The sequence below is a fragment of the Cryptomeria japonica genome, chromosome 9 (genome assembly GCF_030272615.1).
Source record: "Cryptomeria japonica chromosome 9, Sugi_1.0, whole genome shotgun sequence".
Lineage (NCBI taxonomy): Eukaryota > Viridiplantae > Streptophyta > Pinopsida > Cupressales > Cupressaceae > Cryptomeria > Cryptomeria japonica.
Genome location: NC_081413.1, coordinates 487,830,452 through 487,856,326, shown reverse-complemented (window position 1 = coordinate 487,856,326; position 25,875 = coordinate 487,830,452). Strand labels below are relative to the sequence as shown.

General features: G+C 37.4%; 2 protein-coding genes across 12 annotated transcripts in view; both read left to right on the top strand.

The window, feature by feature from the left end:
- Positions 1-25,875, top strand: part of LOC131039974 (protein PIN-LIKES 6) — a 155,379-nt gene that overhangs the window by 97,041 nt on the left and 32,463 nt on the right. The gene's annotated exons all lie outside the window — the stretch shown is intronic.
- LOC131039973 (uncharacterized) lies at positions 2,937-6,870 on the top strand. The gene is made up of 6 exons (XM_059211047.1): positions 2,937-3,404; positions 3,741-4,349; positions 4,495-4,727; positions 4,840-5,393; positions 5,543-5,945; positions 6,055-6,870. Exons 2-6 carry the CDS (start codon positions 3,763-3,765, stop codon positions 6,603-6,605), a joined length of 2,328 nt encoding a protein of 775 aa, XP_059067030.1. The 5' UTR covers positions 2,937-3,404; positions 3,741-3,762; the 3' UTR covers positions 6,606-6,870.

The window sequence follows — 25,875 nt, the reverse complement described above, 5'->3', positions numbered from 1 at the left end:
GAAGTGTTAATATTACTTTCATTCATTCCATAGTGTTTTGATGCAAAACGTGTTTGCTTTTCAGGTTTGATGTACAGGTGAAGCAAGGAATAGGGAAGGTGGAGCATGGAATGGACTTTTCCACCACATGGAGAGGACAACACTTACAACATCAAGATTCATACTTCAACATGGTGAATCAAGAAGAAGATCAACATTGCAATGAACTCAAGGACATGCATCTCCAAAAGGGAGGATAGTGAGACATGAAGGTTGCAATTGCGTTAAAGACTTCACAACCTCAACAATGCAATTACAACGTGGAGGATTCATCTGCAATTCAAAGGAGGTTAACATCAAGGCTCAACAACATGAAGAACATTATAAGATAAAGGATTGCCTTACAGCTATAACAAGAGTTATCAAGGTTCAAGTTCTAAAAAAGATCAAGACACAAGTGGGAGGACAACATTGCTCTACAAGGAAAGATTTTACATTGACCTTGGATTTCCCCTGGAAATCAAAGATCGACGTAAAGACTCTACAACAACATCAAAGAACTTTCAAGACCAGTGGTTCCAAAAGTAAAGATAAAGACATCAAAGACTTGTTCCACATTTCAAGAGGATGCCAAGATGCACAAGGACAAGACATTGCAACATGAAAGATTGAATTACATCAAGGAATCCAAGTTCAAGGCAAGGAATTTCAAAATCAAAGAGCGTCGAGGAGGGAAGTAGTTCAAGATTCCAGAGTTGAGGATGGAAATGCATCACAGGTAGTTCAAAATTCCCAAATGCGAAGATGGAAAAGTGAAATGTGAGCAAGATGGATGATGATTTTAGAAGACATTCCAAGAGGAGGAAGTGATAATGACATGTGGCCCTACATCAAATATTCAATGTACCTAACCTTACTTCTCATTGGTCCAAACTCATAGGAGACGTGTCCAAAATGTAATTTTCTCATTGGTCAATTAGGTGTTAGTTATAACTAACCCTAATTAGGGTTTGTATTGAATTATCTTGGCCACTGATCTGTAATTAATCTTGGCCATTCATTTGTAATCAAGACCTCTATATAAGGCTTTGCCTTCTCATTTGTAATGGTTAATAATCAGTAGCAAGAATAGAGAATAGTTGATAGCTAGCAATTAGTAGTAGAGGAGGAGAAGGAAGCTAGAGATTGTTGCCAAGACTTGTTGAAATCAATACATAAATTTCATTGAAGCTATGGAGGATCTTTGTATTGTGTTTCTACATTTTGCATGGTTCCTTTTTACTTCTCAAAGTTAGTCGAAGTTCATTGATTATAATGGAGAAATGTCAAGATGTTTGATGGAATTCCGATTCATATCATTTGTAGTTTGTTGATTGCAAATTGTAATGCATGGTTCGTGTGAACCTAATTTAGCACTAGTTTGATTGTAGATGTTCATTTGGATTGCAAAAGTATTGGGTATTTGGATGGATGCTTACAATATGAAAAAATTTCGTTACCTTTGGGAATTGCATCGATTTTGTGTAGTTGTTTTTTCATGGTGAATCAAGGCTTGATTTATGGAATCCATCTAAGAATTATTCATTATCATCATTGTCCTTAGGTTTAGACTAGATTTCTCCAACCTTATCTCTTTCGTCTTTTATTTTTCAAGCTAGTATAGTTTCCACATTTCAGCAAAATGTAAGTCCCTTTGTGTTACTAGAAAATCACATCATATACACTGAGTCTATCCACAATTAAAGTCAATTGTTCGCATTGTAAACCTTGGAGTTGTTTTCTTTGATCACAAAGTTTAGCATATGAGGTTTCTTTGTTCAAGAGAGGATAAAACACTCGGTCTTTTATTTTGTGTTTGAGGTGTCATAAAAAAACATCAACATAATTGGTGCTAGGAGGGGCATGAACATATGAATAGTTGAACATGTGAACGTTGGAGCCTATCAATTCAAGTGGAGAAGCAATGAAGAGTCATCAAGTGGAGGAATTATCTTCTACGTTCAACAGGATTACCTCAAGAAGGAAAGGTGAGAACATTGGATCATCAACCAAATTTGCAAAAGAAGGGCGTGTGCATGATCATGTTCAAATCTACCACGAGCTGGAACCAGTATGAGTTTCAAAAGCTAAATTTGATTTATGCTAGATCTCTTTTATGTCTAAAAAATAAAACAAAATTGTGTAAAATTTGAAAATAAAAAAAATAAAAAAAATTGAAAATCCCAAAAAGGTTTCTTAATGGATGGGCAACACTTTTATGATTTGTATGACCAAGACAATCATCAAGTTGATATTCTCTAGCTTTGGTGAGCTTTAAATTCACAACTACATCCACGAAGTTTGTCAAAAGTTGCATTACATGGGAAGTGTAGAATCCATGATACATTTGAACATGATGAGATGCATTGTTTAACATTTTTGTCAAGAATGGAGTTAGCTTTACAAGGAAAGATCTTCCTTTGGGATGTTACCAAACTGGTGATACTTGAAGAGGTTGATGATTTCAGTGTTCCAAAAAGTAATGATGCATTCATGAGATTCAAAGGCAGGATTGAGAATCAGTTGGGTCTTGACAATGAATTATGCCTAAAGAACATATTGCTACCTTGGTGCAGGATTTATAATGCACCCCATTTAGCGTTTACTTGCTCATTGTGTGAAGAATCCATCAACCAAGTCAAGTGCCGGTTTGGATTACTAGAGCCATTAGACGAGTGCATTAGGGACAAAATTTGGAGTGTATACCTGGAAGCTGAAAAGTATGAAAGAGAAATAGAAGAACATATTGCATCATCATGTGACAATGAAAGAAATGAGCGTAGTGATCAAAGTATTGCAGTAAAGGATGAATTTGCATACCTTACACCCAAGGAAGAATGTGTTGAAATGGAAGATGTTCAAGTTAGCAAAATAGTGGCAAGTGATGAACAAGGTTTGAGAGCAGAGTTCCAGGACTCGCCAGGACTCGCCAAAACTCGGCGAGTCACGGGTCGAGTCACCCTCAGCGAGTCCTGGGTGGCTCGAACCCGGACTCGGCGAGTTTTGGCCGAGTCCTGGTGAGTCCTGGAACTCGGTGACTCGGCTCGGACCCGGCGAGTCCCAAGCCCAAAACACGGCCGGCGTAAACAGCCGAAAAAAGCAAAAAAAAAACATTTAAAAAATGGTTTTGCTTGCTTTTTTTTTTCATTTATATTTTTAGCTTAGTTGTAAAAGGCATCTCATTTCATTCTATTGAAAAAATAGGAGGAGAAGAGTGAGTTGTGAGGAAAAAGAAGAGAGCATAGTAGGGCAACCAGCAAGGAGGAGGAGTAGAATTTCTTCAACAAATCACATTGGGGCAGTGTAATACTTGCATTTGGTGCATCAAAAGCTTGTTAGAGAGGATTGGAAAGAGGTTGCATTTCATTTCAACCTTCTTATAAGAGGTAAGATTTATATTTTTTGGTTTTTTTGGTCTTTTATAAGCAAAATTTACATTTTTTTTGTTTTCTTAAAACTTAAAGAAATCAGCAAACCCTACAATGTACATTTTTTTTGTTTAAAAATGTACATTGTAGGGTTTACTGATTTTTTTATGTTTTGAAATGAAAAAACAATCTACATGGTAGGTTTGCTAATTTCTTTGAAAAAAATGATGCAAATTCTATTACATTGTTTTTTGTATCAAAATCAAAACATTGCTATTATATTTTTTTTTGTATTAATTTATAATTTAACAATGGACAAATATTCATTTTTTTTGTAATTGTGTCTTATTCCAGCAACCTTCAACTTTTGAAAACAATGTCTACTTCCAGTCCTCCTCATAGAGCAATCCCGGGTAGAAAAGATCCAGCTTGGAAATATACAGAACCTTTTCCTGGGCAAAAAAAAGGAGAGGCAAAATGTAAATTTTGCAAAACAATCTTTCATGGAGGCATAAATAGATTGAAATACCACCTTGCCGGCATACGTGGCCATGATGCAGAGCCTTGCACAAAAGCACTTCCTGAGGCTATTCGTGAGTGCCAAGTGCTATTAGAAATATTTGAGACTCGAAAAGAAATAAAGAAGAGGCAAAGGGAGGAGTTGGCTCAAGCTAGCATTGGTTGTGTTGGAGAGGCCTCTTCCATGCCTTCATATTGTCCTAGTGGGAGTGCTAGTGCTTCTGTTGCCGGTAGTGTCAGTGCTAGTGGTAGTATCAATGCAACTCCAACCATTGGTCCTAGAGTTCGTAAATCTAGGATGGATTCATATTTTGAGCCACGCACTACTCCTGGTGCCCAACCTTCACTTGAGAGCATGGCTTGGAACAAAGAGGTACACAATAAGGCTAAAGCTGCAATTGGAAGATTTTGGTTTTATTGCAATATTCCATTCTTCGCAGCCAGGTAATTCCTTTTAGTTTTTATTTGATTGTTTTAAGTTTTTAAGTTGTTAATTATTAATATTCTTAATTTGTTTTGTGACTTTGTGATTGTCTAAGACTCTAATTTTATAATTTTATACTTATCTTATTTAATTTATTTGTGATAGGTCTCCTTATTGGCAAAGCATGGTTGATGCCATTGCTATTTGTGGGGCGGGTTTCAAAGCCCCTTCTGATTCCGAGATAAGTGGCCCAATCTTGATAGAATCGGTGGCTGATGTAAAAGCCACATTAGAGGAACATCGAGAGATATGGAAGAAGAAGGGTTGCACCATCATGACCGATGGTTGGACTGATAGGAGAAATCGGACGCTCCTAAATTTTCTTGTTTCTTCTGCAGGTGATTGAATAACTTGAATTTTATTAAATGATTCTTATTCGTATTTTTTTTTTGAGTTGAGATTTATTGAATGATCATTGATCACTGTTTTTGCTTTGTTTTCAAATTTCAGGTGGCACCATGTTCATTAAGTCCATTGATGCTTCCGCACATTCTAAAAATGCCACTTACCTATGTGAGGTTATAGAGGAGGTCATATATGAAGTGGGCGAGGAGAATGTAGTACAAGTGGTGACCGATAATGCAGCAAATTATGTTGCTGCAGGTAAACTTTTGATGGAGAGGCACCCATCTATATTTTGGTCTCCTTGTGCTGCCCATTGCATTGACCTCATGTTGGAGGACATTGCTAAGATTGCATGGATCAGGACATGTGTAGAGAAGGCAAAAAAGATTTGCAAATTTGTATACAATCATGCATGGGTCCTTAGCTTAATGAGGCAATACACGGGGCAGAAGGAGTTGGCTCGTCCTGGAATCACTAGATTTGCCACTAACTTCATCACATTGCAATCCTTGATTCGCAGTAAGGCAGCTTTGAGATGTATGCTTGTTGGTGAGGAGTGGACTTCCTCATCCTATCCTACGAGTGTTGCAGGAGTTGATGTTGCAGATTACATTTTTGATGAGCCAGGCTTTTGGACCCCTTGTGCTGAGATCGTGAAGGTAAAATTTTTAAGCATTCTAATCTCTACCTTATGTTTTAAGTTTTAAGTTTTTATTTTTATTCGTATTTTTCTTTTATTTGCTTATTTTCATTTACAATTTCACACTTACATTAACTGATATTACATATTGTTTCACAATATTTGCAGTTCATTGAGCCCTTGGTAGTTCTCCTACGTGTTGCTGACGGGGAGAAGCCCGCAATGGGCTACATATACGAGGGCATGGATAGGGCCAAGGAGGGCATCAGATCTGCCTATGAAGGGGATGAGAGTAAGTATCGTCCCATTTGGGATATCATTGACAGGAGATGGCAGACCCAGCTTCACAGGCCCCTTCATGCAGCTGCTTATTACCTCAATCCGGCATTCCATTTCCGCCCTGATTTCAAGGCGGATGAGGAGGTTCTTAGTGGGCTCTACTTAGTGATAGAGCGAATGTCGCCTGGTCATAGCAGCAATATAGTCCAGGAGCTGGAGGCTTTTTCTAATGCTGAAGGGGAGGTCTTCTCTCGTATGCTTTGCAAAGAAAATCGGACAAAAATGCAGCCAGGTAAAATGTATATTTTAAGAAATTAAGAGCATAATTTTAATTATATGTTATTCAATTTGTTATTAATTATTAAATGAGGCTGATTTTGTTTTCCTTTTTCTCATCTCAGATAGGTGGTGGCAGATGTTTGGTCCTAAAACACCAAATCTTCAACAGGTAGCCATTCGTATTTTGAGCCAACCATGCAGTGCTTTCGGTTGTGAGCGCAATTGGAGTATGTTTGAGCACATACACTCCAAGAGGCGCAATAGACTGTCTGTGGAGAGGTTGAATGATCTAGTCTTTGTTCATTACAACCTCCGTCTTAGACACAAACAGGTTATGGACCATGACAGCACCCCGATCACGCTAGAGGAGGTTGATCCAGAATCTGAGTGGATCAGTGAGGCTACAGATCCTATGTTTGGTGATGAGGACTTAGATTGGATTGACGAGGTAGATAGAGAGGCTGAGGTTGTAGCCATGGCAGAGGAGGAGGTTAGAGCGCGAGGAGAGCCAGAGCCAGAGCCAGAGCCAGAGCCAGAGCTAGAGCCAGACACAGCTGATGTTTGTGAGGGTAGAATGGAGTCACGGGCAGAGAGTATGGCTGTTGATGCATCTAGGACCTACCTTAGGGTTAGACGCCTTTGTAGGAAGGACCCAGGCTCCTTTGAGCCATAGACTTGTAGTTGTTTTACTTTTGATATATGTGTGGAACTGGAACATTTGAATTTTGATGTCATGGATTTGATATTCCATGAGTTTTGTAATATTTTTACATTTGACACTATTTATATATCTATGGTTATTGGTTGCTATTTCCTTCAGCTACAATTTGTGTTTATACTAATGTGATCGATGTATACTTGTGTATGTGATCAAATTAACTTCTATTTGATGATGTTATTGTGTATTTAAGGTTTGTTTAATAAAGGGTGCATGAAACAAGTTTTAAATCCTTAAAAATCGCTAAATTTCTTGGGTTTTTCACTTTGTCGAGTCCTGCCGAGTCCTAGCCGATCCGAGTCCCGAGTCCCGAGTCGAGTCACCCTTGCCGAGTCCGAGTCCCGTTTCTTTGTTTGAGAGTGTTGAAATGAGAAGAACTACAAGTTGCCACTAGTGTAAATTGTCATGATTCATTGCCACTTGATGCTTCATCAATCAAAGAAGAAGAAAATGATTCCAATGTGTCTCAAGAGGAAGAAATGCTTGGTGGGCATTCATTCACACAAGAAGAGAAAGATCCAAATGAAGAGTTTCAAGCCGTACTAAGGAGAGAAATTTCAAGCATTCTTGGTGAAAATGAACGAGGTGATGAGCAAGTCATCATAGTGGAAGTAGAGAATGAACAAAAATTCAAAGGGGCTCTACCACTAGAGATTGTATTCAACGAACAATTCGATAAGATATTTGAAGATCAATTTATCAAGGAGACTTTAGTTTTTGAGGATATGCTTACAGAGCTACACAAAGATGCATGGTTTATGTAGGATGATAAGACAATTGTCGCCATGGAGGCGAAGGGTGTAGAACAATTCGAAGGGGTGCTAAGTCCATTGCCAAAGAAGTTTCAAGAAGAACGAATAGGTGAAGATTTGCATGTCATTGATGCATGAGGAATGGTACGTCGGCAATTGCGACCTAAAGCTGCCAAGGATCTCTTATCATATGATGCGTTGGTGGATAGCAAGCAAGAGTCTTCGTTTGAGGATGAATCACACCAAGTTGTGTCTTTCTTTACTACTAGCTTTGAACATTATCAATTTGATTTTGGGAATTTAGGAAAAACAACTTATGTATGGATAAATCATGGACCCAATGATTTGCCACTGTTGTTAATCTTGCAAGAAGTTTTGATTGAATATGAAATTTTTATCATGAGAGGTCATTTCTCAATATACACGGACAAATTTGCAAAACTTCAAACCATGGCGAATGCCATGTTATTGTTGAATATTTTTAGAAATCATGTTAGGTCATGTATATATTTAGGTCTTTTGAGTCTTGCTCATTCTAGGTGTCTTGTGCATAGCTTAGTTTGTTTTTCATTTTTAGATTAGGTTTCCTTTTCGTTTGTTTTATTTTAGTTTGTTTTGAGTCTTTAGTGTTAGTTGTTGCATAGTTTTAGTTTCCTTTGTGGGAACTTTGTTTGTGAGAAGGGTGTTGTGTTGTTTCGACATATTCAAGCACAATTTGATTTCATGTCCAGTTCATTTCCAGAATAACTATTTATGAAGTTCTTTAGATTCTGAGGTTATCCCTCTCTAACTTTATCATTTGGTTAGGATTTGTACTCGACTTGAAAGGGAATCATCTATTGTGTCTTGATACTGAAATGTTTCAATTATTATATCTCTTTCACATTTAATTAATTGCTTGGAGTCATTGTGTTTTCTTAGGAGAAGTTGTGGCTAGTGAAAAAAATTAAATCCTACTTCAGTGCCACTATAATTTCGAACCTATTATGAGCCTCATTGCTTATGAGCCAAAGTGTGGAAAATATGAGAAAATAAAAGCAATATCAAAAGATACACATTCAATTGATTTGTCATTTACTCCCTGAAGAACATAAGTTATGGACTACCCTCCTTGATAAAGAAAATTCTAAGCTAGGACATCAAGCGAAGTTGGATTAGGATGGGTTGCTATATTGTTATGGATGGGTGGACTAATACTAGACATCAACCACTTATCAACATCCTAATCACATGTCACGTGCAATTGACTCCTATATTTTTGGAATTGTTGATTGTTTAGAGAAGCATAAGGATGGAGACTTCCACTTTCATATTTTGAGAGAGGCAATAGAAGAGGCTTACAAGTAATCACTAATTTGGCATGAGTGTGCAAATTAGTTGACATGATGGTGAGAGGTGCTTACAAGCACATCTTTTGGACCCCATGTTGTGATCATGTGTTGAACAATTCCTTAAAAGATGTAGGAAAATAGATTGGGTTAAGCAAGTGGTGAAAGAAGCTAAGACATTCAAATTTTCATTTACAACCACAACTTACTCTTTTTAGGACTTCTTTGAGGAAGGAATTCCTCAAACCTATGGAGAGTAGAAATGCTAGTTAATTCATTTTGTTAGAGAGGATGTGATGCAGAGAAAGACAATAATCAAGTTCTATCACAATGGATCCACAAATTTCAAGCCTAGTTCATCATTCTAGGCACATTACTCCTTAAGCCTAATAGATGCATATTCATTTATCTTGATCAATATTATGCCAATGATGGCTTGCCAAGCCCTTAGCCAAGACATTTGAAGGTCCACAAACCATTAGTCCTATTGGACAATTCAAAACAATGCATTATATCATCAAACCCTCAATCACCTAGGTTCTTTCACAGTCTTCCCACAACATGAAACAAACAATCTTGCATAACTCACACATATGATCAAATTTTGCAATTTACTTTGGTGAAAACCTGGGCAGCAATGAAAATAAGGTTTTCACCAAGTTATATCAATTTTTAAGGGTTCAATCAAAAGATATCAATTTTTCTTTCGTGCTGGAAACCCTAGGCAGGGTTTGGGACTGTTTTCACAAAATATGCTCTAACTTTTGCAAAACTCAATGAAATGACTCCAAAAGAAAACCAAAAGTTTTGTATTTCATAGATACATCATCCCCATGCCTGCCCTTGACCATATCAAGTCGTACAAAACCATACCAAGCAAGTTTCTTGCTGTAAAACGGTCAAAATCTGGAAATGGCAATCACTAATTTGATCATAACTTTCACAAAACATAAGGAAAATCAATCAAACAAAATAATTTGAAAGATAACAACAACATTTTCCCATTTTTCGAATTGGTTTCAAGCCAATATAAATCTATACTAAGCTGTACAATGTAGTTTACAGTCAGATTTCACAGAAATTACAAGGAAAAAGTAGTGAAAAATGATGCATCTCTTTCATTCAAACTTCTCCAACCCCCAAATTCGATTTGGAAGGGTACATTTATACATTTAACATCAATTACAACTGTTCTCAACCACCTTTTGATTGTTTTTTAACAAAACACTATTTTGACACTTTTTGACAAAGTTGCTTGACAACGTTTTGAGCAACATTGACAATTTTTGCATTTTTGACATCTAATCACCCAAATCTCTTGATAATGGTCCTAAATGACCCGCAATGGTCTTATATGACCTTATTGACTCAATTGAACCAAAAGAAACCAAAATTTGATAAATGACAATAATTTGACTCAAAGGGTGCATTCAAAATGCCCCTGCGTCAAGATGCTTGAGGTCTAGGAAGCTCTACATTTGATGGTGGTTAATCCAAAGTGGGGTAGATGGCCTAATGCAAACATTGTTGAAGGAAAATTTGTCAAACAAAATATCCTTTCCATTGTGAGGTTAGAGAATTTTGATTTTTTAATTAATTTTTATTTATTAATGTCTGTAACTTGATAATTTTATTCATGTTTGTTTAGCATTCACTCTTTGTCATTTAAGTCTTATTCTTTTTTGAAAATTTTGTTTGCAAATGTGTTTTTTCGTTCATTTAACCTATTGTAGATGCCATTAGATAGTTGATGTGGATTGTCCTGGTCTCGAAGAGATTTATGAGACATTTAATAGCATGCTTGGGTGGATGAAACAAGCAATTTGTGATAGGGATCTTGATTTCGGGTTATATGAGCAGCATATCAAACCCATTGTGATGTGGTGGAACACTATGAATACCCCATTTTTAATAGCAGCCTTTACTTCAAATTGCAAATGGTATGCATGAAAGGATAGTAAGTTGCCTCTTTTTTGATGATGAAGAGGTGAAAAACAGATTAATGAAGGCCCTCTGAAATATTTTTTCAAGTGAGAAGTCAATTTTAGTTAATAGATAGCGGCTTTCTTTACTAACCTTCTTAGTCCAACATTCAACAAACCAAAGATTCAAACTAACGATAATGAATGGTGGACACAACGTGCCAATGATATAAACAAGTTGATGATGGTTGCCATTGGCCATCTTTTATAAGTTGTCATCCTTTATTGCAAAGGGGAATCAGTCCATCTACAACTTCATCCACTTTATCAAGAGGAATAAGCTTACCTCTAGATGATAGAGAAATTGAAGGCTATGCAGAGTAACTTGTGACTTTAGGATCGTTAGACTCTAAAGTATCGATAGACTAGTTTTACGATGGGATGTTGATCCCAAAGATGCCTACCAAATTGATGAGGAGCCATAGGAGAGATTGGTTGCAGTTCGATTGGATGAGGCAGCCCCTCATAGTGGCAATGGTTCAAAGTTAGACTTTGATTTTGATGCAATGTTAGTAGATGCCTATTAGGGGCAGTAACATATTTTATATGATTTTTTCATTTTATAGTTGAACCTTGCAGCCTTTGCTTGTTTTGTTGTATTTTTTCTATTTTTTTATAATATATATGCACATTCACAACACTTGCAATTAACTTTTGTTAATTTGTTTGTTGATTCGTGTGAAATCTCAATTCAACTCAGATTTAGTATTAAGGATCTATAATATATATGATGAATGCCTTATCAATGTTATCATATAAATATTTGAAATTTCACTACATTGTTTAAATTTTCCCTATTTTATTAATAGTCATCCCCTTGCCATTCCCTATAATGGCCTCCAAAAATTCCATCCTCAAAACACATCTCCCCATCCCCTGTATGTCCTACCCCATTTGCACTTATAAGTTTTTGAAATGGATTTGCAATTACTAAAGTCAACATTAAAGGTTTGATGATTGTTTTGTTTCTCAGATTTTATTCATCATCAAGGGACATACATTGAACACATTGCATTTGAACATGAAGATAAACCAGTATTCATTTAAACAATATGTTCACCAATAATATTTATTAAGCTCATTGCATATAATCTGAAATAGGATGAATAATAATGTGCCGACCTGGAACATAGAATGATAATGGCAGATTACAATCAACAGTGAACAACAGTCAAAATATGAGGTTACAGGTACAAGCCAATCTGCAACAGCAAGAGTGGCTGCTTCTGATAATAGCAACAATCTTGAATAAGAGGAAATAGTAATTGTTGCAGCTCTAATTTAACTGGAATTGACTGCTACAGGTCTTTGAAAAGCATATCAGGTATTTGCTGCTGCTAAACTCAGGTCTGAACCAGCAATAAAACCCAAGTTATAATCTGCACTTCCTTAAACTTCTATGCCCTGTTGTAGGTGCATAATGTTGACTCCCACGAGTAGATCTGAGAAGTATTCCTACACCCAGCTAAGATTCAATTGGTAATTGCTTCCAACCCACTCCAAATATCATTCTCCAATCATGACATCCGTACTTTCCCTGTAACTCCTCATAAATAACAAATAAATTGTCTTTCTTGCAAACTTTAGGTGAGAGATTATCTCAGATGAGACTTCACAATCTTTGCCTATAGATTCACTATAAAAATCAAATGTCAACCCAAACCTCCAAATAATATATTAATCTTTGTCACCCAGCTGTAGGAGGATGTTAGAAATAATACCAAAACCAAAAAGTGCTTTCTATAAGAGATATGAACCAAAACGTGGTTCTTGGGGCAGCTAGAAAATGCCGTCAAGTTCTCCTAGAGGGATTTTCAATTGAAATTTTCAACAATCTGAAAATGAAGCGCTATGGTGAATCCTGGATGAATCCACAGTAGAGATGGATTTGGGTTTTCATCCAAACCACCAAGAAACTCCAAGGGTTTTCGCCCTCAAATTTCCTACAATGACACTAGAGTTCCCAATTTCTCAAAGAAAATAAATTAACCAAGCATATCAAATGATTTCCTCAAATCTCCTTTTATAATTCTCTCATAAAGTTTCCAGAAACCCTATTTAAAATTCCAATTTTTAATATTTAGTATTTAACTTGCATATGAGAAATAATAATAAATTGACCCCTCATATAATTTCTTCATTGATATAAAGTTACTTTAATATCCTTATATCTCCATATGTTGGTGCTTGTCTCCATTAATTTTTATTAAATTATTTAAAAACTTATAATTCCCTAAGCGCCAAAATAATGTCACTTTATATAATTTAAATGATGTTAAGTTAAATATATCATTTAACTTAAATATTTTAACATTAATTAAATAATGTTAGTGTTGGAAATAAGCCACACCCGGACCGACGATGGACTGGTCCAAGAGGGGCCAGTAGCTCAGTGGTAGAGCACTCCAGCAGTGTATGGAAGGTCCTAGGTTTGAGTCCTAGCTGGTCCATGTCTCAACATGGTATCAGAGCCAAGTTCAAATTAGGGGTAATCAGATTGATTGTGGTTGTTCCTCCTCCTTCCATTTCTGCTCTTATTACTTCATTCGAAATGTTGAACTGTCTCAGGGTTGAAGATAGATTGAATGGTGCATCCAACTTCACGTCATGGAGATTCCAAATCATGCTTGCATTAAATGGAAGTGATCTTGCAGACTTTGTGGAGAGATCTTCCCTTGAACCTGAGGTAGAAGAAGAAAAGACTTCATGGAGGAAGAAAGATTTTCAAGCTTAGAGAATGCTGGTTGACTCAATGAAGGATCATATTGTACCTATCATCTCCAAGTTGAAGACTGCCAGCGAAATGTTCAAGACATTGGAAGAGATGTACGAAATCAACAACACGAGCCGTGCCCTAGCTTTGAAGCAGTAGCTTCATCACATCAAGATGATGAAAGGTGAATCCGTCATAGCATACTTCATGAGGATTTCTGATTTGAGAGATCAGCTCTCATCCATTGGAAAGGTTGTTGATGACAGTGACTTGACCATGCTTGCCCTCAATGGTCTTTCGACATCTTGGGAGTCTTACATTCAAGGAATGAGTGCAAGACCAGATCTTCCCAAGTTCGATCGTTTGAGAGCAGATTGCATACAAGAAGAGTCATGATTGATAGCAAGAGGAATTGAGCGTGATCATTATGATGTAGACAATCAAGTCCTTGCTTCGCATATGGTTAAAGGCAAAGGAAGGAAGTGGGATAGAGACAGAGATTCAGATGCTGCCCCTAAGAAAAGGAAGGACTTATCTCACATCCAGTGCTTTAAGTGTGACATGTATGGTCATTTTGCTCGAGATTGCAAATTCAGGTCCACCCCTCTTGCTTCCTCTGCAGAAATTGGTATAGGGACATCTCAGGAGGATCAAAGATCAAATGAAGACTTCCTTTTCTAAAATAAGGAAATGTTAGAGGGAGCTTGACATCATTAGCTTCAGAGGGAGCTTGTCAAGCTCAGAGGGAGCCATTTTCTTTCAGCTTCAGAGGAAGCTTCACCGTTTGTGTAATAGTTTTTGTTCCACCCTCTGCGAGTAGGTATGGTGGATCCACCCTCTGCGAGTAGGCATGGTGGTGATGCATTCTTCTCTGGGAGAAGTTTGAGGTGAAAGCCCTCGTTCCACCCTCTGCGAGTAGGTATGGTGGGCATCATTGAAGAAATTCCACCCTCTGCGAGTAGGCATGGTGGTCCCACCCTCTGCGAGTAGGTATGGTGGGTATCATGAAATTCCACTCTCTGCGAGTAGGCATGGTGGTCCCACCCTCTGCGAGTAGGTATGGTGGGTATCATGGAAGAAATTCCATGATGAGTTCTTTCATCCATGGGAGCAGCCATGGTGGTAGCCACTTTGAGACTTGATTATTCATAGAATCCTCTCTAGCTAAGAGGGAGTGTTGAAATGGTTAGCTAGTTCGGATCATATTTTAATGTTGCCTTGTGGCAATTAAAATATTATCTTATTGCAATAAGGTTAAGCGATTTATGTTTATAGGGCTGGGCCCAAATGTAATGTATGGATTAAGCAATTTATGTTTATAGGGCTTGGCCCAAATGTAACATGTGGTTAAGCATTTCATAGGGCTGGGCCCCAAATAGGAAATGTGTCACAAGTTGCAAGTTATGTAGGCCCCAAATTGGGCACCAAAGTGCAAAGTGAAAAATGTAAAGGAAATTAGTTAAGGCCGACTTAGAAGACCTGAACATGAATCTTGTATATAAACAAGATTCATTCTACACAACAAACATTGTTATCAAGTGTGATCAGCCTTATGCAAGAACAATCAACGAATTTGCATGTTAGAGAGCGAATCCATTGGACAACTTGCTGGGCAAGGTGGTGAGCTATACTTCAGTGATCTCCCTCTTCAATTGATGTTGATATTCTTCTCTCTCGGAAGACGCACTTCAGCTGCATATGCTAGGTTCAGTCTGCCCTAGATTGGCAACCAAATCAGATAAGTAATCTGATTCATGCAATCTGTTTATAATTAAGAATCTGATCTGAATCTTTCATGCTGGGTATTTCCTCCAAGAGGGAGGTTTTCCCAGGGTACTTGTGTCTTGTGTTGTGTGTTTTTATTATTATTTCTGATTATTCTCAATCTGTTTATAACTTAAGTAACTTTGATTAACATCTGATTACCTAAAAACATCATGGTATCAGAGCCAGATCCAGGCTAGGAGCCCCAAGCACACGAGAGGTGTGGCTTAAGGGGGGGTGTTGGTGTTGGAAATAAGCCACACTCGGACCGATGATGGACTGGTCGAAGAGGGGCCAGTAGCTCAGTGGTAGAGCACTCCAGCAGCGTATGGAAGGTCCTAGGTTCGAGTCCTAGCTGGTCCATGTCTCAACAAATAATACCTTAGAATGCCAAATGAGGTCAAAATAACATTAGCTTTGAAATCATAGTCTGTCCCGAAATAGAAATGCTGCTAGGACCAATTGAATTTGTAAAATGACAACTAAAGCTAATATGAGATCATATTATAAATAGTAGTGTTCACTAGGGACTAAAGAGAACAAACCCAAAAAACCCAGAAAGATAAGTGCCAAGCGAGCACTTACTATAAATAGCAACTCTCCTCAAAACCTGCTAAAACTATGAACTGAAAAGAGAATAGGAACTCTCCCAACTAACCAATGGATGTCGAAATTGACACTTACTAAAATAGTAACTTACTAAAAATAGCTATTCTTTGACGGGTTGTCCAAAATCACTCCGGAAAGTGTCATCCAACTCCAATAACTACTATGAACCCATTGGCACAATGCAACCCCTCTCTAAACTAACCGGTACCAACCCAGAAGAACAATATCAGCCTCATTGCAAAGGTCCCTTAAAATGGGGACATTACATCCCCATTCCAGAAACTTGGTACAACATAGTTGTCACATGGTTTTTCAAGTTTCAAGGCAACTCATATAATGTCCCCAAGTTAGAGATACCCAATTTCTGCCCTAATTGAAGTGGAATAGGGGTTTAGAGATACTTGTTACTTTGACTGAAACCTTGCAAGTTAGAAAATATACAATAATTGTATTTCATTAAATAGATCTATTAATTAGGAAACATCAATTATACATATGTAAGACATAGTCCTAATTACAAGACTAAATTATGCTTGAGAGAGTTAAATTATAGAGGGCATAGAAGAGGGTGACTAGCTAAGGTGCCCTAGAGACCCTCTACCCTAGGCCCAAGGGCAGATCTCATTCCCCCTTGGCCTCATGTGTCCCATACCATATGAGGTGAAATACCTAACGAGGTATCCTATCATCGTTTTCCTTAACCTTGTCACCCCTATCCTATGTCTCATGATTAAAACATTCATTCACCATAATAGAGAGCATGAGGGCCATCACAATAGGGCCCAAAGGCAGCACCATTTGTACCCCTTTGGCCTCATGGGACTCCCTGGTCTTATACCATGAGGTGGTGTGCCTAGAAGGTGACCCCAACACCGTTCCGCTACTTGTAAACTTATCTCTCTCTATCATGGCTATTAACATTCAGAATAAACCAACAACAATATATCATAATTCAGATCTATTATAACATATATGAGCTTAATCTATTGTCAAACATGGATATTCAGATTATCAGCAATATCAATTATAAATATGCGGAATATCGGCATTATGAATATGCATAAATATATAGGTATTTATATGAAAAGATAGTAATAAATATTGTTACAATATTTAATGTATGTGCACCCGGAAACTCGTACCAATTGGAGTGTTAAGTTGCCACAATTTTTGCCCTTCTAAATCACCAAAACTCGCTGAAAATCATCCAAGAAACAGGTGCCAAAAACGAAAAAAAAGATTTAAGTTGCAAAAAACCTATTTTTGACATTTCATTTTTGCACAACAGCGGGCAAGTGATGGGAGTGAAAAAAACACGATTTTTGCACGACAGCAAGCAAAAATCCACGAGACGAGGGCATGATTGCAGCAAAAATTTGCGCGACTAAGGCAGGATTTCAAGTTTCAAGGCTGATTTGAACAAGAGTTCTAAGTTTTTTTTTCTCTAATTAATTATTAACATTGTATTTTTAAATTTTTAAGTTTTAACAATGTTATTAATAGTTTTATTAAAAATTTAAAAGTTTACAATATTATACAATGTGACTTTTTTCTCCGAACACTATTATTAACACTGTTATTTTAAATAACAGTGTTAATAACTTAATAGAAACTTAAATAAAATTTAATTTATTAACTTTATTAAGACTGTTATTATTTAATAATAGTGTTAAAAACTTATTAGCAGTTTAACACTATTATTTAAAAATAACATTATTAAATGAATTATTAACACTATTATTTTATACTGTTATTTTTAAATAATAGTGTTAATAAGTTTTTAACACTGTTATTAAAAAATAATAGTGTTAAGTTTTTAATATATTAAGTTATTAACACTGTTAATAACTTTATATTAAATTGTTTTTTTTTTATCGATAAAAGGCCGAAGCCAAAGAAATTTTATTAATAAGAAATAATTACAATTACACCTCCATTCAGTGTGGGCACCGGTAGGAAAGAATGGAGGAAAGAAACCCTCCGGTCTAGCCCAGATCCAATAATGGATCAGAAAAATATACTAGAGATAGATTACAATAAGGGAGATGATGCTAGGATCTCTGGACCATATGTCCAGGAGGGTCTACAAGAGAGTTCTTATAGAAACAAACAACACAATTTCCAATGAGTTGCAAGATGCCCATTTTTTGCAAGAGACCACCTCAATCTTGAATGACAGCCCAATCTTTCAACCCAGCTCGATGTTAGAATAAAACATAGAATTCAAACTTCATAAGATATACAAGCTAACTTAACTAGTTCTCACAGCAGGTCATACCTGCCAAGTTTTCCAACTTGTAATATCATAGTATCTCAAAAGTTGTTAGCCAACAAAGATATTCTGTAACCATAATGCTCGGCTAGTACCAAAACCACCGAAGGAAGTTTTTGGAGAAAACTAAGTATTCAACCAAAAAACAGCCCTTCCGGAACCAATTCTAAATAGAGCAAGGAAACCTGCTATCCATCATAGATTTTAAAAATAATCGAAAACATAGAAACTTTCCTGTCAAAAAAGGCTCACAATTGCCTAAAATGAGTGACTTCTAATACGATAATGCTCAAGGGATTATGAAAACTTCCGAAAGGACACCAAACCGACTGTGCTAAATATTGCATATAGTTAAACTTATTCTTAAAGATAGCTGAGTTTATGTTGTATATATATGTATATGTATATATATATATTTATGAATGACATGCTGGGCCTACATTGCCTGAAAAGTGAGATAGACAATGGAATGAGCAGAGAATTAACTAAACCCAACAGTCAAAAATTAGTGAACATAACTAGATATCGAAAATATTTATAAAGAACAACCAAAGGTCTTTTTAGCAAGTATAGTATGTAAGAAAGCAAAATCATAGAGAGTTCAATGGGGACAAAAGAAACATCAGAGGTAGACCCCCATTAGTGGGCCAATTTAAACATTTATCACAACCCAAGAAACCTGGAGTGCCAAAAACCAGGGGGCTTTCCATTCCGGAGGGACCTTAACCTCTGCAGAAGAGGGAGGAATTGGCACATGGTCCAGGATGACCGAGAGATTTTCAGCTTCAAGGTAGTTAATCAACCATTTCTCCCGAGGGGGTTTTTTAACCTGAAGAATCCACGAGAGGAAGAGGAAGTTTCTACTTCTGACAGGACTATAAGCTTCAAAGGCCGCGGGATCCTCAATAACCAGGATGGGAAAACGGGCCACTGGTTTATTCTTTTTGATAAGAACATCGTAGTCCCGGGGCTTGGGAGCCGTAAGCTCCTCATCAATGTTGACCACCACCCTTTCTAATTCGTCCAAGACATCTTTTTTGAAGACCTTTTTACATAGCTTCACCGCTATTTCTCTTTCTTTCTCTAAATGCATGGCGATAGCTAGGAACATTGCAACAATGTCAGGGTTCACTCTAGTTCGGTCCTCATTCAGGATAAAGTCTTTCCCCAGAGTTTTCATTACGGCCCCAGTAATCAACGGATTCTGTTGAGCCAGAATGCCTTTCATTCTCTCCTCTTTGATCTCTCCAACAAAAGCCATCTGCCGTTTCAGCCCTAGAAGCCTAAGAGGGGTATCCATCGGAGCTGAATGAGAAATAAACAAGGCATCCATCTTAGCAGCCTAAATAGAGTTGGCTAGTTAATGCTTCGTAAAGGGCAGCTAGTCTAGTCGAAGAGAGGAGCATCAAGCAGGTTAGGATCAAGATCGGAGGGTCACGATGCAAAGGATGCAATCTCCAAAGATCTGAGACATAATTACCACCACCTTAGCCTTTATGCTGGGGTTACTCAAGCTTTCGAATCACTTAGGGAGCGTCACCTCAACATTACTAGGGTGTCGTCATTATGGTACTGAACTAGGAGGAGATGCTAACGCATGCCGTCCGACAAGACATATTCCTCCTAACAATTGAGGTTTATTAAATTTAGATGGAATATAGAAGAAAATGGCGGAATTTTAATGGCTGGGTAAATTTTAATCCTAATAGAAATCAATGTATATATGAATAGTAATACCTATATATCCATATCTGCATATTTCAGATGTGGCGAAATATGCATGCATGTTTATATACATATGCTTATTCTTGTATGCTATTGCCTCCTACTAGTTTTAAAACTTACACATTTTTCATTGCTGATGAATCAAAATAGGATATATGCTTGACAGTTTGCCTAAATTATATATGATGCTAGATCGTTATGTGTCTATATATATATACATGTATCTCATATATATATATGTCTTTATATATACATATATATATATATATAATTATATATACAGGTATATATATATATAAATACATGTATATGTATATAAGTATATATACAGACCTATTCCTTTCAGTAAACCTGTTTATTTATATGTAAATATATATATATATATATATATATGCTTATATGTGTGTATATGTATATAGCTATATATATATATGAATAAGGATCTATAAAGGTAGGTTTATAGGTAAGACTAAATAAGAGTATATATATATTTTATTTGTTATATATATTTTTAAATAAAAATGAGTGAAAGTGAGAGACTGGAGGGCTTACAATGTACTATAATCTAAATGGGTTTGCAAGATTGACAGGGTAGTGTTGACGTGTATTTTGTACACTATCAAACACAGAATAAAATACCCAAGGGTACCTTATCCTCTCTTGAGTAAAGCCTCTGAATGCTGAAGATATTGCAAAAAGGATCAATCAGGTGACTTCAAGGTTCTTTGCTGTAGGATCTCTACGTGTGGATAAGCTCTCTGTGGTATGATGTGATTTGCTGGAATCACAAGGGGACTTACACTTGATGATTGAACGTCTGATTTGCTTTGAATATTGTTGGAACACAGGATTTTACTAGCTTTGATTTGAAAAAAGGAAAAAAGATGAGGGTGAGGAAAGGATCTAATTCTAATACTAAGAATGTAGGAGCAATGAATGATCTTTGATGAAATTCTAACTAAGTCTTGTTTTGACATCACAGGACAATCTCCACAAGGTTAGTGCGATCTTCGAAGGAAAGCTTTATGATGTTCAAATCATCACTACAGGCATAGACACCATCAGGCTGATGCATATCAATGAAGAAGCGACAATTGAAGTTAAGCTTAAGCTGAATGATTCCAGTTGACTACACAAGGCAAGTCTGTAATCAACAAACTGCTAGTAGTATGGATATACGAATTTCACCATCAATCAAGTACATTTCTTCCACTCATCTAATAACATGAAATCAAATATGAGAAGTATAGAGACCATGCAAATTGTTGAATCGACCCATAAATTTCACCATTTCTTCAATGAAGTTTTACAAGTCTTTTATAACAACATCTTGGCAACAATCTTTGCCTTCTCTCTCTACTCTACTATAATTGCTATACTATTAACTGACTAATTCACTATTCTAACTACTGACTCTCTATCTTCTATAACTCCTTTCTAACTGCCTTTACAAAATGAAGAGTCGGGGCTTATATATTGCCCATAATACAATTTGATGGCTAAGATCCATTTGAGATCAATGGCCAAGATTCAATAATGAAAACCCTAATTAGGGTTTGTTACAACCATTTCATAACATTTAATGCTTGACCAATGATAAAATTACATTTTAAGGGCACATGTCTTCTCTGGAAAATTCGACCAATAGATAGCTGGGGTAGGTACATCGAAGTTTGTGCCACCTCCCATGAGTTAGGTACATTGAATCTGGACATGCTGAGGTGGACCAACTGGAGAAGTGATAACTGGGATGCCAACTCGTCTGACACTTGGTTGATGCCAATTTGATGTTGCTGAGAAGCTATCTTTAATTAACTCTTCTGAAACTATCTGCTTCTTCAACGAACCCTTGCTCTGACTTCTCTTGTCTTTGATGTGCAGGATGATGATGTACCTCGCCTTGGAATGCTGGATTGGAAGAAGTTATTCCTGATGATGCTTGACCGGAGAAGGCCGTCTTTGTCGATGCTAGACTGGAGGAGGTCGCCCTTATCCTTGCTTGATCGTCTTTGATGAGAACCTGCCGACTTGTAGATCCTCCGGGCTTTGGAGTCTCCATCTTGATACCTACACAACATTTCAAAATTAGTAATATATCTTGAAGTGTAGAAATTAGGATTCAAAAGGAAGATTTAAGATTTTAATTAGGAAACTTCATGATAAATCTTGAGTTATCATTTCCTAATTAACCATGCAATACTTAGATTTTCCAAAACAAATGTCCAAAAATCAAACTTTGAACAAGGATGCTAGGATAGTTTCGCCATACCTCCTCTTGAGTATTAAACTCTAAGAAATGATGCAAAAAAAATGGATTTTGCTAGGCAAAATTTAAATCAAAATTCTCCCTTGGATGAATTGCGCCTCCTCTAGCTTCAAAAAGAATAGACTCCACCCTCTTTGATCTTCAACACTTAGTAGAAATTCGCTCCACTCTAGCTAGATTTCGCTCCTCCAAATTGCACTTCAACCTCTGGATTTCGCTCCTCAAACAGCTCTCCAATTTTGCACTTAGGAAAGGATGAATGAATGATTAAACTTGAACAAAGCATCACCCATATATAGAGCGCTCACCTTGATTCCCTCCAAGGCCAACTTGCCAAAAGGGAAATGAAAATGAAATAAAATCCCCCTCAAAAGAAGGCCGACTTGCTTGTAAAAACAAATAAATGTATTTGAGCACTCACCTTCATTTAAAATTTGAAAATTAATTTTAATGCCTCCAAGGTGGATTTTTGATTATTTCAAGGCCTAAAAATTAATTTATTAAATTAAAATGCCTTTAATTTAATTCGAATTTAATTTTAATTTTTCCAAATGCCTCAAAATTGGCAATTCTGGCGATCAAATGCAATTTGGAGAATATTAACTTTTAAAACAAGGCTTAATGAGATTTCATGAGGATTTCGCCCTGGACCCTCTCTGAGGGTTAGGAGCGATTTTTGAATTTAAGCCTTGAATATTTCACATTTCAACTTGGAAATCTCCTGGAGGGCAAATTGATATCCTATTAATGTGTTGCACTTCAAATTTGACATTTTTTATGAGGAAAAATAGGTGAAAATGCAAATTTCGCTCTCGACCTTCACTGAGGGTCAGGAGCGATTTTTCACTTTTTGCTCAAATTTAGCATTTTTCAACCTCCAAAATCCCTTCAAGACATTTCAACTAGGCCTCCTCACTGACTTGCAAACTCAGCTTTGTCAAATTTTGGGGAAAAGGTGTGTTTTTGGTGTTTTTCACTCTGGGCCCTCTCTGAGGGTCAGGAGCGATTTTTGCAAATTGGGCTTGATTCTTCATCATTTTTCATTAAAACTTTATTCATCATTTTGCAATGTCCTTCCTTAATCCACTCCAACCAAATTCGCTTTCTTGTTGCAAGGTAAAATGAGGATTTTCAACAATATCGCTATGGGCCCTCTCTGAGGGTCCGAAGCGATTTTTCGCTGTGGGCCTTCACTGAGGGTCAAGAGCAATTTTTCATTTTCTGACCAAAATCATCAAGTTTCAAAGGTAAAATAATATTCATCATGTTGTTGGGGGTCTCTTCGCCTTATCCTAACCTTGCCTTAGCACCATTTCGAAGAAAACATGCATTTTTTGAAAATCTCGCTGTGGGCCTTCAGTGAGGGTCCAAAGCGATTTTTTGGTTCTAGGCAAATTCCTTTATCTTTTAATCTTCAAATCACCTCCAAGGCATAACACATCACGTTCTCCTCCTGTCCAAGCAAGATTTTATCTCAATTCTTCAAACAAAGGAGAGAAAACTGGAAAATCGCTATGGGCCCTCTCTGAGGGTCCGTAGCGATTTTTGTAATTGCCTTCAAAATATTGATTCTCAACGATTTCTTTTTACTTCAAGGCTTTTCAAACATCGTTTCAAACCCATGCCTAACCTTAGCTTTCCTCAAACTTGGATGAAAAGTTCCCATTTTAGGTTTCTCGCTGTGGGCCCTCTTTGAGGGTCCGAATTTCGTTGTGGGCCTTCAGTGAGGGTCGGGAGCGATTTTTTCATTTTGGGTTGATTTCTTCTTGTGTTGATCCTCCAAATTATATTCAACAGATAGAACATGCTTTCCTTCATCCCTTCCAATCATAAAACATACTTTGATCTTGTAAGAATAGTGCATATTTGAAAATCTCGCTCTGGGCCTTCACTGAGGGTCAGGAGCGATTTTTGCTTCCTGGACCAAAATGCTTCACTTTTCATCTAAAAATCACTTTGCCAAGGAAGATGTCATCTTGTTCTAATAAAAATTCATGTCCAAGAAAGGTCCAAAAATGTGCACACAAAGAAAATCGCTGTGGACCCTCTCTGAGGGTCAGGAGCAATTTTGGTGATTTCAAAAAAATCCTTCATCATTTCAAGCTAAAACTCTTTCAGGTGGGTGGAGAAAGTCATTTATTTTCCATTTATGATCAAAACTTGGTCTCTTTTCATTGCAAAACAAAGGAAATCAAAATCTCGCTGTGGGCCCTCTCTGAGGGTCAGGAGCGATTTTTCGCTGTGGGCCCTCTCTGAGGGTCAGGAGTGATTTTTCGCTGTGGGCCTTCTCTGAGGGTCAGGAGCGAAATTAAGTATAAGTGACATTTCCTTCTATCCTTCTTCTTTCTTATACTTTAAGTTATATTCCATATATACTTTCAGGATGTTTGAGAGTGGTTTCAGACCTCCAAGAGTTATATTGCAAAATCTAGTTTTTGGAGGTTTTTTTTCAGTTTCCAGACTTAGTCAAATTTTAGGATCAGGACATCACTCAAGCAGGACCTTCTATCCAGGTGATCCCCTTGGCGACACTCAAAATGCAAAGGCTAACTAACAAAACCCTAAAAAACCTAAAAACAAACCCTAGAAAGCAAAAAAGAAGGGGACCCCATTTGCAATGGGGCGATGTGTGAAATGGTCATAGCAGGTAGGAATAAGCATATATTTGTGAATGAAGAGCTTCAAATGAAGTCTGGGGGGAGATGGATGCCATCCGCTCCCATGTTAGCTAACTCGTCCGCTCTTTTGTTACCTTCCCTATAGATATGATTGACTATGAACCTCTCAAACCCTTGACATAACCAAATGGCTTGAAACAGCAGGGTGTTGAGTCTCCAATTGGGCATACTGCCTTTTCTAAGAGCATTGACAATATAGCAGAATTCCCCTCAATATCCAAATACTTCACTCCTAATTTCCTACAAAGATGCAGGCCTTCCACTAGGGCCATCAATTCCGCCCAGTTATTGGATTTGATGCCTACAGGGGATGCCCGGATGGCTATTTCTTTGCCTTCCCAGTTGTGGACAGAGCATCCTATGCCTACCACTCCTAGATTGCCCCAGGACGCCCCATCAAAGTTTAACTTTAGCCATCCCACGCCTGGAGGATGCCATTTGCAATCAGCTCTTCTCCTAAGATTTCCCTCAGGGCCATCCCCCACAAAGGGTGGGATAGATAGACCCTCCCAAAGACCTTTCATCTTTTCATCCCAATAGGTTACAGTGGCATTATTCTTCATACCTGAGAATATCTGACTATTTATGAGTTCAATGATAGCAGCCTCAATTTTATTGATAACCTGGTGCACCTCTAGTTTTTCATTTTTGAAAAGACGTCTATTTCTCTCCTTCCACAACTCCCACATTATGGAAGATGGAAGAGAGATCCATAACCCTTCAAAGAGACTACCTCGTCTAAGGATAGGCCAAGCTTTGAGCATCCCTAAAATGGATTGGGGGAAGGCAGAGGACTAGCCAAGTTTCTTGGTGAACCAGACCCAGCATTGGTTTGCATAGGTATAATTGAGGAGGATATGGTTGGTATCTTCCTTCATTCATCTCATAGAGAGCGCATCTGCTAGGTCCCTCATACCCCATCCTCCTGAATTTATCAGTTGTCAAGAGCTTGTTCTGGAGATCAAGCCAAGAGAAGACTCCAGCCTTGGGTAGGCAGTACCTATCCCAATAGAGTTTCAGAGGTAGCTCTGTCGTGGGTCTAAGGTGGGCTTTGGTGATATGAGAGTACCCATCCTTAGAATTATATTCCCCACTCAAGGAGCCATCCCATACAAGCCTATCCTTATTTAGGCCAA

Coding starts and splice junctions, on each gene's coding strand:
- LOC131039973 (XM_059211047.1), top strand. CDS start 3,763: ATGTCTACTTCCAGTCCTCCTCATAGAGCAATCCCGGGTAGAAAAGAT. Junction 4,350..4,494: donor ATTCCATTCTTCGCAGCCAG/GTAATTCCTTTT, acceptor TATTTGTGATAG/GTCTCCTTATTGGCAAAGCA. Junction 4,728..4,839: donor TTTTCTTGTTTCTTCTGCAG/GTGATTGAATAA, acceptor TTCAAATTTCAG/GTGGCACCATGTTCATTAAG.